The sequence below is a fragment of the Haematobia irritans genome, chromosome 5 (assembly GCF_050003625.1).
Source record: "Haematobia irritans isolate KBUSLIRL chromosome 5, ASM5000362v1, whole genome shotgun sequence".
NCBI classification, from domain to species: domain Eukaryota; kingdom Metazoa; phylum Arthropoda; class Insecta; order Diptera; family Muscidae; genus Haematobia; species Haematobia irritans.
The window spans coordinates 136,573,051-136,591,668 of NC_134401.1; the positions used below are offsets into that span (position 1 = coordinate 136,573,051).

General features: G+C 29.9%; 1 protein-coding gene across 2 annotated transcripts in view; it reads right to left on the bottom strand.

Annotated features, from left to right (window-relative positions):
• Positions 1-18,618, bottom strand: part of Dgk (diacyl glycerol kinase 1) — a 372,554-nt gene that overhangs the window by 113,032 nt on the left and 240,904 nt on the right. For both annotated transcript variants that reach the window (XM_075313077.1, XM_075313076.1), the window contains exons 5-7: positions 10,077-10,275; positions 7,831-7,992; positions 1,097-1,375 (exon numbers count right to left, since the gene is read on the bottom strand). In XM_075313077.1, coding sequence (XP_075169192.1) covers positions 1,097-1,375; positions 7,831-7,992; positions 10,077-10,275 — 640 coding nt within the window. The remainder of the gene's footprint in view (positions 1-1,096; positions 1,376-7,830; positions 7,993-10,076; positions 10,276-18,618) is intronic.

Consider the following 18,618-nt stretch of genomic DNA (forward strand, 5'->3'; position numbering starts at 1 on the left):
TAGCAAATAAATTCCGAAGACATTTCCTATAGACAGTAAATTTAGACGAAATTTTCTATAAAATTTTGAAAAAAAAACCTATAGAAAGTATATTTCGAAATAATTCCTATAGAAAGTAAATTTCGAGGAAATTTCCTATAGAAAGTAAATTCGGGAAATTCTCCCATAGAAAGTAAATATTGACAAAATTTCCTATGGAAAGTATATTTCGAGGTAATTTCCCACAGAAAGTAAATTTTGAAGAAATTTCTTATGGAATGTAAATAACGACGAAATTTCCTATAGAAATAAAATTTCCAGGAAATTTCCTATAGAAATTAAGTTTCCAGAAAATTTCCTATAGAAATTAAATTTCGACAAAATTTTCTATAGAAAGTAAATTTCGACGAAGTTCCCTACAAAAAGTAAATTTCGAAGAAATTTCCCATAGAAACTAAATTTAGACGAAATTTCCTATAGAAAAAAATTTTAAGGAAATTTACTATAGAAAATAAATTTTGAAAAAATGCCTTTAGAAAGTAAATTTCGAAAAAGATTCTACAGAAAGTTTATTTCGAAAAACAAAAAATTCTTTAGGAAGAAAATTAGAAGAAATTTCCTAAGGAAATAAATTTGCGAACGAAATTCTCTATAGAAAGTAAATTTCGGATAAATTTCTTATAGAAAGTATTTTTCGAGGACATTTCCTACAAAAAGTAAATTTCGCCGACATTTCCTATAGAAAGCGAATTTTGCCAAAATTCCTATAGCAAGAAAATTTCGACAAAAATTCCTATAATAATTAAATTTCGACGAAATTTTCTATAGAGACTAAATTTCCAGGAAATTTTCTTTTGAAAATAAATTTGGATCTATAAAAAAAAAAACGTGTTTTTGTAGTTTAGTGTAATTGTCCAAAGTTACGAAAGGCACGACATACTAAAACGCAACTGAGGACTAACAAATTGACTTGTCTTTATAAAGTAACCACATATTCGCCTTGACTCTAGCCTAAATTGAACTTCTATGAATAGTGGTGCTACAGTGGTCGTAAAATGGGAAAAAGATTTGAACTCAAACGATAGTATACTTGAAATATAGCATAAGCAACACTTACCATCAATTTTGCAATTAACTGAATTGTTACTCTTCTTCGAAGAGTTGCGTGACATTTGGGAATGATTGGCCTGTGAGTGTGAAGGACTGGAATCGGTTGAATGGCGGGCAGTGCCAAATCCTCCACCACCACCAGTGCCACCGCCACTGGTACCGTGGGAATTGTTACTGTGGCCCGTTGTTGCTGGTGTTGCACCGCTCATCAGCGATGTTGTTGTGGTGCCACTTTGAAATGCTGCCATGGGGCTGGGTGTAACGGTAACCATGGGATGTACACTGCCTGTATGAGATGATGACGAATGTAATGTGTTATGTACGAAATTCCATTGGTGCCATTGGATACCACGATAATGCCGATGCCCACCATGCCATTGTCGATGGTTGGTGATGATAAGATATGCATTGGTGTAGTGGTAGTTACACATGTTTTTTTGTTTTTGGTGATGTTGTTGGAATTTTGTTATCCACAAGGATACGGCAGCGCACAAACACAAGGATTACAAACACGCACACAGCCATACCAATAGAACACACGCACAGGATGATCATGGTGATGATGCACAGCGATATGGATGGTCACATTGCATGTGGTTGCGGAACACAATAGCGATGCGGGGTGTTTTTTTTTTTGTTTTTGTTTTGTTTTCGGAAAGGAAACAAGAGAAAATGAAAGCAACGAGATGAGTCTTGAATTGTTGAAACTTTAAGCCAATTAAATTGTGAAAAAAGCAGCAGTTGAAGAAGACACAAGGAGATTACAGGGATTTATTTTTCCATCCATCCATCCTTCTTTTATGGATGAAAAAAATCTTTGATGGTTTATTTTCAATCTTCTTAAATTTATTCTCATGTGTTCAAACGATAACGAGAAACAGTGGTTTCAAATTCAATAAATATATTTGGTAAATTATAAATATCAACCAAACGTCATAGAGCATAAAAATTTCCTATTCCAACGAAATTAAAACAATTTTCACAAAATTTTCTGCAGAGAACAAATTTTGACACACTTTCCTATAGCAAAGACATTGTGATAAAATTTTGACAAATATTTCCTATAGTCTTAAAGTTGTGACAAAATTTCCTGAAGCACAGACATTTTAAAAAATTTCCTATAGCCAAGAAATCTTGGCAGAACTTCCGAGAAATTTTGACAAAATTTCATATAGCTCAGAAATTTTGACATAATTTCCTATAGCCAAGAAATGTTGACAAAGTTTTTTATAACAAAGAAATTTTGACAAAATTTTCTATAACCAAGAAATTTTGACAAAATTTTCTATAACCAAGAAATGTTGACAAAATTTCCTATAACAAAGAAATTTTGGTAAATGTTATTGTGAAAATTTCTGGAAATGCTATTTCCTTTAGCAAAGAAGTTTTGACAATATTTTCTATAGCAAAGAAATTTTGACAATATTTCCTATAGCCAAGTAACTTGACAAAATTTCTATAGCAATGAAATGTTGATACATTTTCCTGTAGCAAAGAAATTTTACTAAATTTCCCATAGCAAAGAAATAAAATTTCCTGTAGCAACGAAATTTGGACAAAATTTTCTATGTTATAAAAAAAAACTATGACAAAAATTCTTATAGCAAAGAAATTTTGACAAAGTTTTCTATAGAAAAGAAATTTTGTCAAATTTTCCTATAAAGAAGAAATTTCGATAATATTTCCTTTAGCAAATAAGTTTTGGCAATATTTCCTATAATAAAGAAATTTTTGCAAAATTTCCTATAGCAAAAAAAAAAAAATTGACAAAATTTCTAATAGCAAAGAAATTTTGACAAAATTTCTTATATCAAAGAATGTGTGACAGCATTTTCTAAAGCAAAGAAATTTTGACAAAATTTTCTAAAGCAAAGAAATGTTGACAAAATTTCTGATAGCAAAGAAATTTTGACAAAATTTCTTATAGCAATGAAATTTTGACAGCATATCCTATAGCAAAGAAATTTTGACAAAATTTCCTATAGCAAAGGAATTTTGACAAAATATCCTATAGCAATGAAATTTTGACAGTATTTCCTATATTAATGAAATTTTGACAGAATTTCCTATATTAACGAAATTTTGACAAAATTTCCTATAGCAAAGAAGCGTTGACAAAAATATCCAACAGCAAAGATATTTTTGCAAAATTTCCTATAGCAAAAATTTTTGACAAAATTTCCTATAACGAAGAAATTTTGACAAAATTTCCCATAGCAAAGAAATCTTGACAAAATTTCCCATAGCAAAAAAAAAAAATTCACAAATTTTTCTAAAAAAAAGAAATTTTGACAAAATTTCCTATAGAAAAGAAATTTTTGCATTTTTCCTATAGCAAAAAAATTTTTTACAAAATGACCATAGCAAAGACATTTTTGCAAAATTTCCTATAGCAAAGAAATTTTGACAAAATTTCTGATATATTTCATAGCAAAGAAATATTGACAAAATTTCCTATAGGAAAGAAATTTTGACAAAATGTCCTATAGCAAAGAAATGTTGACAAAACTTTCTAAAGCAAAAAAATCTTGACAAATTTCCCATAGTAAAGAATTTTTTGCAATATTTCCTATAGCAAACAAATTTTGACAAATTTTTCTAAAACAAAGAAATTTTGACAAAATTTCCTATAGAAAAGAAATTTTGACAGAATTTTCTATAGCAAAGAAATTTTGACAAAATTTCCTCTACCAAAGAAATTTTGACAGAGCTTTCTAAAGCAAAGAAATTTAAACAAAATGTTCTATAGCAAAGAAATTTTGACAAAATTTTCTAAAGCAAAGAAATCTTGACAAAATTTCCCATAGCAAAGAAATTTTTGCAAAAGTTCCTATAGCAAACAAATTTTGACAAAATTTCCTATAGAAAAGAAATTTTTGCATTTTTCCTATAGCAAAAAATTTTTGACAAAATGTCATATTGCAAAGAAATTTTGACAAAGTTTTCTATAGCAAAGAAACATTGACAAAAATATCCAACAGCAAAGAAATTTTTGCAAAATTTCCTATAGCAAAAAAATTTTGACAAAATTTCCTATAACAAAGAAATTTGACAAAATTTCCTATAACAAAGAAATTTGACAAAATTTCTTATAGCAAAGAATGGGTGACAAGTTCTTCTAAAGAAATTTTGACAAAATTTCCTATAGAAAAGAATTTTTGACAAAATTTCCTATAGTAAAGAAATTTTGACAAAATTTTCTAGAGCTAAGAAATTTTGATAAAATTTCCCATACCAATAAATTTTTATAAAATTTCTGATAGCAAGAAATTTTGACAAAATTTCCTCTACCAAAGAAATTCGTTCTAAAGCAAAGACATTTAAACAAAACGTTGTATAGCAATTTGAAAAATTTGACAAAATTTCTCATAGGAAAGAAATTTTGACAAAATGTCCTATAGCAAAGAAATTTTGACAACATTTTCTAAAGCAAAGAAATCTTGACATCGCAAAAAAAAAAATTGACAAATTTTTCTAAAAAAAGAATTTTTGACAAAATTTCCTATAGAAAAGAAATTTTTGCATTTTTCCTATAGCAAAAAAAAAATTTTGGCAAAATGTCCTATAGCAAAGAAATTTTTGCAAAATGTCCTATAGCAAAGAAATTTTGACAAAATTTCCTATAGCAAAGAAATTTTGACAAAATATCCTATAGCAATGAAATTTTGACAAAATTTCCTATAGCAAAGAAATTTTGATAAAATTTTCTATAGTAAAGAAATTTTGACAACATTTCTTAGAGAAAAGGAATTTTGACAAAATTTCCTATAGCAATGAAACGTTGACAAAAATATCCAACAGCAAAGATATTTTTGCAAAATTTCCTATAGCAAAAATTTTTTACAAAATTTCCTATAACGAAGAAATTTTGACAAAATTTCCCATAGCAAAGAAATATTGACAAAATTTCCTATAGGAAAGAAATTTTGACAAAATGTCCTATAGCAAAGAAATTTAGACAACATTTTCTAAAGCAAAGAAATCTTGACAAAATTTCCCATAGCAAAAAAAAAAAAATCACAAATTTTTCTAAAAAAAGAAATTTTGACAAAATTTCCTATAGAAAAGAAATTTTTGCATTTTTCCTATAGCAAAAAAATTTTTTACAAAATGTCCTATAGCAAAGACATTTTTGCAAAATTTCCTATAGCAAAGAAATTTTGACAAAATTTCTGATATATTTCATAGCAACGAAATATTGACAAAATTTCCTATAGGAAAGAAATTTTGACAAAATGTCCTATAGCAAAGAAATTGTGACAAAACTTTCTAAAGCAAAAAAATCTTGACAAATTTCCCATAGCAAAGAATTTTTTGCAAAATTTCCTATAGCAAACAAATTTTGACAAATTTTTCTAAAACATAGAAATTTTGACAAAATTTCCTATAGAAAAGAAATTTTGACAGAATTTTCTATAGCAAAGAAATTTTGACAAAATTTCCTCTACCAAAGAAATTTTGACAGAGCTTTCTAAAGCAAAGAAATTTAAACAAAATGTTCTATAGCAAAGAAATTTTTGCAAAATTTCCTATAGCAAACAAATTTTGACAAAATTTCCTATAGAAAAGAAATTTTTGCATTTTTCCTATAGCAAAAAATTTTTGACAAAATGTCATATTGCAAAGAAATTTTGACAAAGTTTTCTATAGCAAAGAAACATTGACAAAAATATCCAACAGCAAAGAAATTTTGCAAAATTTCCTATAGCAAAAAAATTTTGACAAAATTTCCTATAACAAAGAAATTTGACAAAATTTCTTATAGCAAAGAATGAGTGACAAGTTCTTCTAAAGAAATTTTGACAAAATTTCCTATAGAAAAGAATTTTTGACAAAATTTCCTATAGTAAAGAAATTTTGACAAAATTTTCTAGAGCTAAGAAATTTTGATAAAATTTCCCATACCAATAAATTTTTATAAAATTTCTGATAGCAAGAAATTTTGCCAAAATTTCCTCTACCAAAGAAATTCTTTCTAAAGCAAAGACATTTAAACAAAACGTTCTATAGCAATTTGAAAAATTTGACAAAATGTCCTATAGCAAAGAAATTTTGACAACATTTTCTAAAGCAAAGAAATCTTGAGATCGCAAAAAAAAAAAATTGACAAATTTTTCTAAAAAAAGAATTTTTGACAAAATTTCCTATAGAAAAGAAATGTTTGCATTTTTCCTATAGCAAAAAAAATTTTGGCAAAATGTCCTATAGCAAAGAAATTTTGACAAAATATCCTATAGCAATGAAATTTTGACAAAATTTCCTATAGCAAAGAAATTTTGATAAAATTTTCTATAGTAAAGAAATTTTGACAACATTTCTTAGAGAAAAGGAATTTTGACAAAATTTCCTATAGCAAAGAAATTTTGACAAAATTTCCTATAGCAATGAAATTTTGACAGCATTTCCTATAGCAAAGAAATTTTGATAAAATTTCCTATAACAAAGAAATTTTGACAAAATTTCGCATAGCAAAGAAATATCGACAAAATTTCCTATAGGAAAGAAATTTTGACAAAATTTTCTAAAGCAAAAAAATCTTGACAAATTTCCCATAGCAAAGAAATTTTTGCAAAATTTCCTATAGCAAACAAATTTTGACAAATTTTTCTAAAACAAAGAAATTTTGACAAAATTTCCTATAGAAAAGAAATTTTGACAGAATTTTCTATAGCAAAGAAATTTTGACAAAATTTCCTCTACCAAAGAAATTTTGACAGAGCTTTCTAAAGCAAAGAAATTTAAACAAAATGTTCTATAGCAAAGAAATTTTGACAAAATTTTCTAAAGCAAAGAAATCTTGACAAAATTTCCCATAGCAAAGAAATTTTTTGCAAAATTTCCTATGGCAAACAAATGTTGACAAAATTTCCTATAGAAAAGAAATTTTTGAATTTTTCCTATAGCAAAAATTTTTTGACAAAATGCCAAATTTTGTCAAAATTTCCTATAGCAAAGAAACGTTGACAAAAATATCCAACAGCAAAGAAATTTTTGCAAAATTTCCTATAGCAACGAAATTTTGACAGAATTTCCTATAGCAAAGAAATTTTGACAGAATTTCCTATAGCAAACAAATTTTGACAAATTTTTCTAAAACAAAGAAATTTTGACAGAGCTTTCTAAAGCAAAGAAATTTAAACAAAATGTTCTATAGCAATTTGAAAAATTTGACAAAATTTCCTATAGCAAAGAAATTTTGACAAAATTACTTACAGCATGACATTGTGAAAAAATTTCTTATAACAACGAAATTTTAACAAAATTTCCTATAGCAAAGAAATGTTGACGAAATTTCCAATAGTAAAGGAATTTTTCCAAAATTTCCTAGAGCAAAGATATTGTGAAAAAATTTCCTATGTCAAAAGATTTTTGACAATATTTCCTTTAGTTTCCTATATCAAAGAAATGTTGAGACAAGTTCATAGGAAGAATCTCTCTTATTTCAAAGAAATCTAACAAAATTTTCTATATTATTATTTTAAAGAAATTTTAAAATTATTCGCTATGGCAAAATTCCCTTTTGTTAAAATTTCCTTGGATTCACTTTAGTTTCAGAAAATAAAATTATTACTATATTATCTCGATTAATTCCAAACCACTGCTTCTCTTTTCGAGGGATTATAATTTTCATGATTGCTATTTTGGTCTGAGAATTTTATTGTCCCTCGTTCTATCTCTCTCTGTACATTTTATATGGCTTCGTTAAAGGCCTTGCCTTAGGCAAAGGAATCTCCTACTCACCTGTCTTACTGGCATCATGCGTTAAATGACCACTTAACGAATGGAGTTTATCCGTTATGCCATGATGTAATTTATCCACAAAACTGGTTCGAGTCTCTGTTATCGCTGGGGATGCCCCTGAGGTTCCAATATCAGCAATGCTATTTATGTTGTGTAACGAGCCTGAGGGCAATAGAAAATAAGAAGAGCACAAATTGATTTAAGAATTGAATTACAAGTAAAGACACCACCACTACACTCTGGGGAAATACAATATTGTTAATCTATAAATGGTTGGTTTTCCGTACATGGGGTGTGGGGAGGGGGGGATACGAGAAGATTATGATTTGTATAAAGTGTAGGTGGATGGGTGGATATGTGTGTGAGTGTATGCGTGAGCAATATGTTCACCACTGAACAATCTGTGGGCAACAACAGAAGAGTACAAATTGACTTATATTGGGACTTTACACAAAGTAGGTAATATACTAGTGTTAACGATTTTTGATAATAAAATTATTTTTAAATAATTCAAATTAAATTTAAACTCAAACTTAATAGAATTAAACTTAAAAATAAAACTAAAATTAAATTTTAAATTTAAAGTAAATAAATCTAAATTACATTTAAAATAAAATTAAAAAAAAAAAATAATAAAAAAACTAAAAAAATAGAATTAAAATATAAATTAAATTTAAAGTAAATAAATCTAACTTTAAATTAAATTTAAAGTAAATAAATCTAAATTACATTTAAAATAAAATTAAAGAAAATAATAAAATATTAAAATTTTAGATTAAAACTAAAATATAAATAAAATTATTTTGTTTTTTAAATTTAAGAAATTCAATTAATTTAAATTAATTGAATTAAATTAAATTAAAATTTTATTACATTCAGCTTAGTTTAACAAAACATTAATCAAACGAATTGCTTAATATTTAATATTTTGTTTTTAATATTTAATAACATTTCAATTTACGTTTGAAGTGTTAAATTAATTCAAATTAAATTGTATCAAATTAATTAAAATGAAAAATAACATTTTAAATTTGCATTAAAAAAAATTTAATTTACAATAACACTAAAATTAAAGTTAATATTAAAATACATTTTTAAATCAAAAAATTAAATTTGAATTAAAATAAAAATTTAAAGAAACAATTTTATTATTTAAATTAAATTAAATTTAATTAAAAGATGATTCAATTATGTACATCAATTGGTTTAAATTCAATTAAAATTGAACTACATTCAATTAATTTAAAACAAATTAAATTAAATGAGTCAAAAGAATTAAATAATACTTTCATACTTTTTCAATTTTAATTAAATTTATGAAATTAATTCAAATTAAATTAAAATTATAATTAAAATAAAAATTAAAAATAAAAAAAAAATAAAATAAATAAAAAATAAAACTTTTTGTCCAATAAGCTCGAATCAATATTGTAATAATTTCTAGTTTAAATGATTTGGACATTGAACCAGCCTGCATTGATATCAGGCTAACATAAAAAATAAAATAAAATAAAATAAAATAAAATAAAATAAAACTAAAATTTAAAATAAATCTAAAAAATAAAATTATAAATGGTTAATCAACTGAATTTAAAATAAAATAAATGAATAAATAATAAATTATTAATTTTTAAAATATATAAAAATTCAATTTACATTAACATTCAAATTTAAAATAAAATCAATTTTATATTTAAAATAATAAGTTATTAATTTTTAAAAAATATAAAAATTGAATTTACATTAACATTCAAATTAAAGTTAATACTAAAATAAAATTTGAAATTAAAAATTAAAATTTGAATTAAAATGAAAATTTAAAAAAAAATTGAATTACAAATTAAATAAATTAAATTAAATGAGTCAAAAGAATTGGTTAATTCTTATTAATTTGTGTTTAATATTTAAAAATATGCAAATTTAAATTTAATGTGTCCAATTAATTCAAAATAAATTGAATTAAAATGAAAAATAAAAATAAAAATAACAATAAAATAAAACTAAAACTAATTTAAATTAATTTTTTTTAAATTTAAATCAAATCTAAAAAAATTAAAATTAGATCATAAATGGACTAAAACTAAATTTAAAATAAAATTAATTAAAATTAATTGCATCAACATGAATATTTTACAGCATTTTATTGATTTTTTTTACAATGTCGTTTTTTATCCCATGCACCTCATGCCAAACTCTACGACACTTTTGTGTTTACGAAAATTGCAGTTTAGTCCTTTTGCAATTACCTTTTGTGTGTGCTGTGACAGGAGCACAGGCTGCCGTACTGCTGATGGCTGCCATCTGATTGAGTGTTTTGCCCTGCAAGTGGATGTTGTTAACATTGGCCTTAAGGAACGATACAAACAAATGCTGGGCCAATTCTGTGGGGGTTTCACAATCGAGGAAGGCATCAAGAAAACGTCGAAAGCCATCGTAATCAATGTCCTTGAATTGCAAGTGGTCATTGTTGTAAGCATCAGCAGCCATCAGAAACCACACATCCATAAAGGGGGGGTGGAAGACAGACATGGAATGAGAAAAATAAGAAAAGTAAAGAAATAAATCATAGAGTTTTTCTTACATTTATCTATAGAAAATATTGTCACAGAAAAATAGATTGTGAAAAATACTTCACAAAAAAAAAAAAAAAAAAAACAAACGTTAAAAATCGATTACGTCTTGAATGAACCATCTTCATTACAATGCCAATTTCACTTTAATTTTGTCCAATTACGTTGAAGTTCGGTTTTGCCATATTTTCATTTAATCATCCTCGAGTGTTGATTACTCTGTTTGTGGTGGTGTATATGCGTTTACATTATGTGAATTATTTAATTGCTTCGTGGAATGATGGCATCCATACTAACGTATAGCCATTATAGTCATGATTATTTTATGGCTTTAGTACAGCATGATTTCATGAGAATTTATTTTATGTGTATTCCGAAGAATTTCTTCATAATAAAATCCTGTAATAACATCCAATTTACAGGATATCAAAATGTCTGTCTGTATTAAAAATTTCCAGGAATATTTTAAATATAAATTAAATGATTTTCAATAATATGGATTATAGTTATCAACAATTCTTATTTTTTTTTTTTGCTGTTGGCAATATTGTCAAAATTTCTTTGTAATAACAAATTGTGTCAAAATTTATTTTCTATAGGAAATTGTGTCAAAATCTTTTTGCTTTAGGAAATTGTGTCAAAAGTTTTTGGCTATAAGAAATTTTGTGAAAATGTCTTTTCTATAGGAAATTTTGTCAAAATTTCACTGCTATAGGAAATTTTGTGCAAGTTTCTTTGCTATAGGCAAATTCTTCAACATTTCTTTTTTTAGCAAAATTTTTCAAAATTTTTTTGTTATAGGAAAATTTGTCAAAATTTCTTTGGTACAGGAAATTTTATCACAATTTTTGTGCAATGGAAAATTTTTATCAAAATTTCCTTGCAATAGAAATTTTTTTTATCAAATTTTATTTACTATAAAAAATAAAAATAACAAGTATATACGGCCGTAAGTTCGGCCAGGCCGAAGCTTATGTACCCTCCCCCATGGATTGCGTAGAAACTTCTTCTACGTACCAAGAGGCTCTAAAACCAAATCTCGGGATCGGTTTATATGGGGGCTATATATGATTATAGACTGATATGGACCACTTTTGGCATGGTTGTTAAATATCATATACTACCACCACGTACCAAATTTCAACCAGATCGGATGAATTTTGCTTTTCCAAAAGGCACCGGAGGTCAAATCTGGGGATCGGTTTATATGGGGGCTATATATAATTATGGACTGATTTCGACCAATTTTTGCATGGGTGTTTGAGGCCATATATTAACACCACGTACCAAATATCAACAGAATCAAATGAATTTTGGTCTTTCAAGAGGCTCCGGAGGTCAAATCTGGTGTTCGGTTTATATGGGGGCTATATATAATTATGGACCGATGTGGACCAATTTTTGCATGGTTATTAGAGACCCTATACTAACACAATGTACCAAATTTCAGCCGGATCGGATGATATTTGATTCTCTTAGAGCCTCCGAAAGCCAAATCGGGGGATCGGTTTATATGGGGGCTATATATAATTATGGACCGATGTGGACCAATTTTTGCATGGTTATTAGAGACCCTATACTAACACAATGTACCAAATTTCAACCGGATCGGATGATATTTGATTATCTTAGAGCCTCCGAAAGCCAAATCGGGGGATCGGTTTATATGGGGGCTATATATAATTATGGACCGATGTGGACCAATTTTTGCATGGTTATTAGAGACCATATACTAACACCATGTACCAAATTTCAGCCGGATCGGATGAAAGTTGCTTCTCTTAGAGGCTCCACAAGCCAAATCGGGGGATCGGTTTATATGGGGGCTATATATAATTATGGACCGATGTGGACCAATTTTTGCATGGTTATTAGAGACCATATACTAACACCATGTACCAAATTTCAGCCGGATCGGATGAAAGTTGCTTCTCTTAGAGGCTCCACAAGCCAAATCGGGGGATCGGTTTATATGGGGGCTATATATAATTATGGACCGATGTGGACCAATTTTTGCATGGTTATTAGAGACCATATACTAACACCATGTACCAAATTTCAGCCGGATCGGATGATATTTGATTCTCTTAGAGCCTCCGAAAGCCAAATCGGGGGATCGGTTTATATGGGGGCTATATATAATTATGGACCGATGTGGACCAATTTTTGCACGATTGTTAGAGACCATATACTAACACCATGCACCAAATTTCATCCGGATCGGATGAAATTTGCTTCTCTTAGAGGGTCTGCAAGCCAAATTTGGGGGTCCGTTTATATAGGGGCTATACGTAAAAGTGGACCGATATGGCCCATTTGCCCAATACCATCCGACCTACATCAATAACAACTATTTGTGCCAAGTTTCAAGTCGATAGCTTGTTTCGTTCGGAAGTTAGCGTGATTTCAACAGACGGACGGACGGACGGACGGACGGACATGCTTAGATCGACTCAGAATTTCACCACGACCCAGAATATAAAGGGTGATTCTTTTGAGGTTAGGATTTTCATGCATTAGTATTTGACAGATCACGTGGGATTTCAGACATGGTGTCAAAGAGAAAGATGCTCAGTATGCTTTGACATTTCATCATGAATAGCCGAACGATCTGCCACAACGTCGAATTTTCAGTGAATGGGCCCTAGAAAAGTTGGCAGAAAATCCGCTTTTTTATCGACAAATTTTGTTCAGCGATGAGGCTCATTTCTGGTTGAATGGCTACGTAAATAAGCAAAATTGCCGCATTTGGAGTGAAGAGCAACCAGAAGCCGTTCAAGAACTGCCCATGCATCCCGAAAAATGCACTGTTTGGTGTGGTTTGTACGCTGGTGGAATCATTGGACCGTATTTTTTCAAAGATGCTGTTGGACGCAACGTTACGGTGAATGGCGATCGCTATCGTTCGATGCTAACAAACTTTTTGTTGCCAAAAATGGAAGAACTGAACTTGGTTGACATGTGGTTTCAACAAGATGGCGCTACATGCCACACAGCTCGCGATTCTATGGCCATTTTGAGGGAAAACTTCGGAGAACAATTCATCTCAAGAAATGGGCCGGTAAGTTGGCCACCAAGATCATGCGATTTGACGCCTTTAGACTATTTTTTGTGGGGCTACGTCAAGTCTAAAGTCTACAGAAATAAGCCAGCAACTATTCCAGCTTTGGAAGACAACATTTCCGAAGAAATTCGGGCTATTCCGGCCGAAATGCTCGAAAAAGTTGCCCAAAATTGGACTTTCCGAATGGACCACCTAAGACGCAGCCGCGGTCAACATTTAAATGAAATTATCTTCAAAAAGTAAATGTCATGGACCAATCTAACGTTTCAAATAAAGAACCGATGAGATTTTGCAAATTTTATGCGTTTTTTTTTAAAAAAAAGTTATCAAGCTCTTAACAAATCACCCTTTATATACTCTATAGGACCTTAGAGCAATATTTCGATGTGTTACACACGGAATGAAAAAAGTTAATATACCCCCATCCTATGGTGTAGGGTATAAAAATTTTTGTAAAATTACTTTGCTCTGGGAAGTGGGAGCCACCGTGGTGCAATGGTTAGCATGCAATGGTTAGCAAGGTCGTGGGTTCGATTCCTGCTTCGACCGAACACCAAAAAGTTTTTCAGCGGTGGATTATCCCACCTCAGTAATGCTGGTGACATTTCTGAGGGTTTCAAAACTTCTCTAAGTGGTTTCACTGCAATGTGGAACGCCGTTCGGACTCGGCTATAAAAAGGAGGTCCCTTGTCATTGAGCTTAACATGGGATCGAGCAGCACTCAGTGATAAGAGAGAAGTTCACCAATGTGGTATCACAATGGACTGAATAGTCTAAGTGAGCTGATACATCGGGCTGCCACCTAACCTAACCTTGCTCTGGGAAATTTGGGGAAAATTTCTTTGCACCAGGAAATTATGTCAACCATTTTTTTGCTATGGAACATTTTGTCAAAATTTCTATGCTATTGAATATTTTGTCAATGTTTCCTTGCTATAGGAAATTTTGTAAACATTTCTTTGCTATCTCAAATTTTGCCAAAATTTCGTTGATATTGGAAATTTTGTAATTTTTTTTTGGTTTGAAAAATTTTGTCATGTTAGCTACAAGAAAATTTTTCAAAATTCCATTGTTATAGGAAATTTTGTTAAAATTCTTTTGTTATAGGAAATAGTGTTAAAATTTGTTTGCTATAGGGAAATTTTTTTAAAATGGTCATTCTTACTATGGGTTAGTTCATTTTTCATAAAAAATTAGTAAACTTGTTTTTCGGTGCAGTTTAGCTAGAATTTTCTAAACCTTTCCAGATTTTTCTAAAATTTACCAAAATTGTCCTTCCTGAAGTGGTCACTGTTGTTTTTGAGTGCGGTAAATTGTGTAAATTCTTGTTTTGCAATAGCCACTTTGTCAAAAATTTCTTTGTTGTAGGAAATTTTGTTAATATTTTTTTTTTTAATTTCTTTGCTATGGAAAATTTTGTCATAATTTCGTTGGTATAGAAAATTTTGTTAAAAGTTTTCGCCATTTGATTTTTGCTTTTTAATTTTTGTTTGCTATGAGAAATTTTGTCATAATTTCTATGCTATAAACAATTTAGTCAACATTGTGTCTGTGGTGCGAAATTTTGTGAAAAATGTTTTGCTTTCGTAACTTTTATTTTATTCTTACAGTTTTCCATTCAATTCTCATAGTTTTTAAACTGTGCGAAAAATATATATGTGTGTTTATAAATATGTATTTTTATTTGATAAACTTTCCTAGTAATGGCCTCATTATTATGCCAAAATTTAAAATGGACAGAAGAATGGAGCCTTTCCCGTTTTTAATAAACCCTACAAACATCCCATCATATTTTTTTTTATAAATATTATATGTCATGTAGCCAAATTTGCTACTACAATATTTCTAGCGACCTTTTTATACCCTCCATCATAGGATGGGGGTATATTAACTTTGTCATTCCGTTTGTAACACATCGAAATATTGCTCTAAGACCCCATAAAGTATATATATTCTGGGTCGTGGTAAAATTCTGAGTCGATCTAAGCATGTCCGTCCGTCCGTCCGTCTGTTGAAATCACGCTAACTTCCGAACGAAACAAGCTATCGACTTGAAACTTGGCACAAGTAGTTGTTATCGATGTAGGTCGGATGGTATTGAAAATGGGCCATATCGGTCCACTTTTACGTATAGCCCCCATATAAAGGGACCCTCAGATTTGGCTTGTGGAGCCTCTAACAGAAGCATATTTCATCCGATCCGGCTGAAATTTGGTACATGGTGTTGGTATATGGTCCCTAACAACCATGCGAAAATTGGTCCATATCGGTCCATAATTATATATAGCCCCCATATAAACCGATCCCCAGATTTGGCTTGTGGAGCCTCAAAGAGAAGCAAATTTCATCCGATCCGGCTGAAATTTGGTACATGATGTTGGTATATGGTCTCTAACAACCATGCAAAAATTGGTCCACATCGGTCCATAATTATATATAGCCCCCATATAAACCGATCCCCAGATTTGGCTTGTGGAGCCTCTAAGAGAAGCATATTTCATCCGATCCGGCTGAAATTTGGTACATGGTGTTGGTATATGGTCTCTAACAATCATGCAAAAATTGGTCCACATCGGTCCATAATTATATATAGCCCCCATATAAACCGATCTCCAGATTTGGCTTGCGAAGCCTCAAAGAGAAGCAAATTGCATCCGATCCGGCCGACATTTGGTACATGGTATTGGTATATGGTCTCTAGCAACCGTGCAAAAATTGGTCCATATCGGTCCATAATTATATATAGCCCCCATATAAAACGTTCTCCAGATTTAACCTCCGGAGCCTCTTGGACGAGCAAAATTCATCCGATCCGGCTCAAATTAGGAACGTGGTGTTAGTATATGGTCGCTAACAACCATACAAAAATTGGTCCAATCACACAAAAATTTGTTCCATATCGGTTCATAATCATGGTTGCCACTAGAGCCAAAAATAATCTACCAAAATTTTATTTCTATAGAAAATTTTGTCAAAATTTTATTTCTAGAGAAAATTTTGTTAAAATTTTATTCGGTTCATAATAAAATTTTCATCATTGTCAAAATTTTATTTCTATAGAAAATTTTGTTCAAATTTTATTCGGTTCATAATCATGGTTGCCACTCGAAATTTTGCCAAAATTTTATTTCTAGAGAAAATTTTGTCAAAAGTTTATTTCTATAGAAAATTTTGTTAAAATTTTATTTCTGTTGACATTTTTGCCAAAATTTTCTTTCTATAGAAAATTTTGTGAAAATGTTTATTTCTATAGAAAATTTTGTGAAAATTTTATTTCTATAGAAAATTTTGTTAAAATTTTATTTCTGTAGAAAATTTTGTCAAAATTTTATGTCTACTTTGTCAAACTGAATTATATACGTATTGGATCGATCTTTTTTGATTTAATATATACCACGTATGGACTTACATACAATTTAGAAGATGGTGTTAGGAGGTTTTAAGATACCTTGCCATCGGCAAGCATTACCGCAACTTAAGTAATTCGATTGTGGGTGGCAGTGTTTAGAAGAAGTTTCTACGCAATTCATGATGGAGGGTTCATAAGCTTCGGCCTGGCCGAACTTACGGCCGTATATACTTGTTTTGTATTTAGGAGCTACAGGGGTTCTTTATTATTATTTCTATATTTTTTTTTGCTATATTGCAGAGAATTTCTAGCTGAGATATTTTAAACCTAGATAACGTAACATATTCTATTTGAGATCTTTAAATTGGTTTTTTATTTTTAATATATTTGTGGTTTAAGCCTAAGCTTGCCAAAAATGTCTTCCTGCGTATACGAAAGTATTTCAGGATATGCCTAATAAATTCTCATTTAGGACTGACTGGACCAAGTATATTGGAAGAAATATTGCGTTTTCGTTTTTTTGTTGTACTTGCCATTGTTCTTTTTGAGACTCCTGTTGAGGATGAGGAGAAATGTAGAATTTGTGTTTCTTTGTTAGTTTTCCAGTTTGTTTTTTTTTTTTTTTTGGCGGGGAAATGTAGCTGTTTAATGCATGACTGGCTGAGTGAGTAATTCGAGTAACATTCATAATTGGTAAGCAAACAAGCGAAAAAAAAGCTAAACAGGATCAAAAAACAACAGAAAAGGCAAACGAGCAAATAAGACAAGCCATGGCCATTAGTAACAGAGTTACTCCTCCATAGCTCTTGCGGCGGTAGAGTTACTTTATTGTCTCTAACTCCTGTCATGAGGGAGAATGCTATGGGACATTAGGAAAATTGTGGTCTGTATTTGTATTTGTAGCATGTGTATGTTCCACATTAGTTAACAAAAGTGCTCTTTAATCTCTCTCACTCACTCCTTCTCTCTCTCTACTCCCTATATGTGAAGAGGCGGAGATGTTTTCTAGTTCCTATTTATATTTGTTTACCGTTTTCTATGGAAAGTATAAAAATACTTTCAGAGATAAATGTCAGTTACGTGTTGACGTCAAGAATGATTAGTGTGTGGGGTATCCATAGTTTTCTCTTGCTAAGAAAAAAGGACATTAGCTTTTGAAGGACGACATATGAAGCTAATTTGGAGCAATTAAAAATAGGATACAAAAAAAAAATTCTTTGAAAAAATTTATTTTACAATGTGTTTTATGGAAAATTTCCTATAGCAAAGATAGTTTTATAAAATTTTCTATAGTAAAAAGTTAAAAAAAGAGTGAAAAAAAAATAAAAAAAAAATTTTGAAAATAGAAATTTCGGCAAAGTTTTCAATGGCATAGAATGAAATGATATCTGAGTGGCAGGTTTTAAGTGAACACAGCTTCTCAGATCATCGCTACATCAGTTTCAAATTTGATGTTCATATCACCAAGATCATATTTCCGCCAAATGTTAGGAAAGCTGACTGGAATAGGTATAGGGAATCGTTCAATATGATGATACCGGAAATAACAGAGACAAATATGAGAAATGTGCAAGATATCGAATACGCAGTGGAGCGGATTACTAAGGCCTTCAACATCTCACTGAAAGCTGCATGCCCTAGAGGAAAGCCAAGGGGGAAACATCGACCACCATGGTGGTCTACGGAATTAAGTAATATGAGGAAATCCTGCAGGAAGCTCTTTAACAAGGCAAAGTCCACCAGAGCTTCTGAGGACTGGGACGCTTACAAGAAGATTCTGAGAGGATACAAGCGAGAACTGAGAA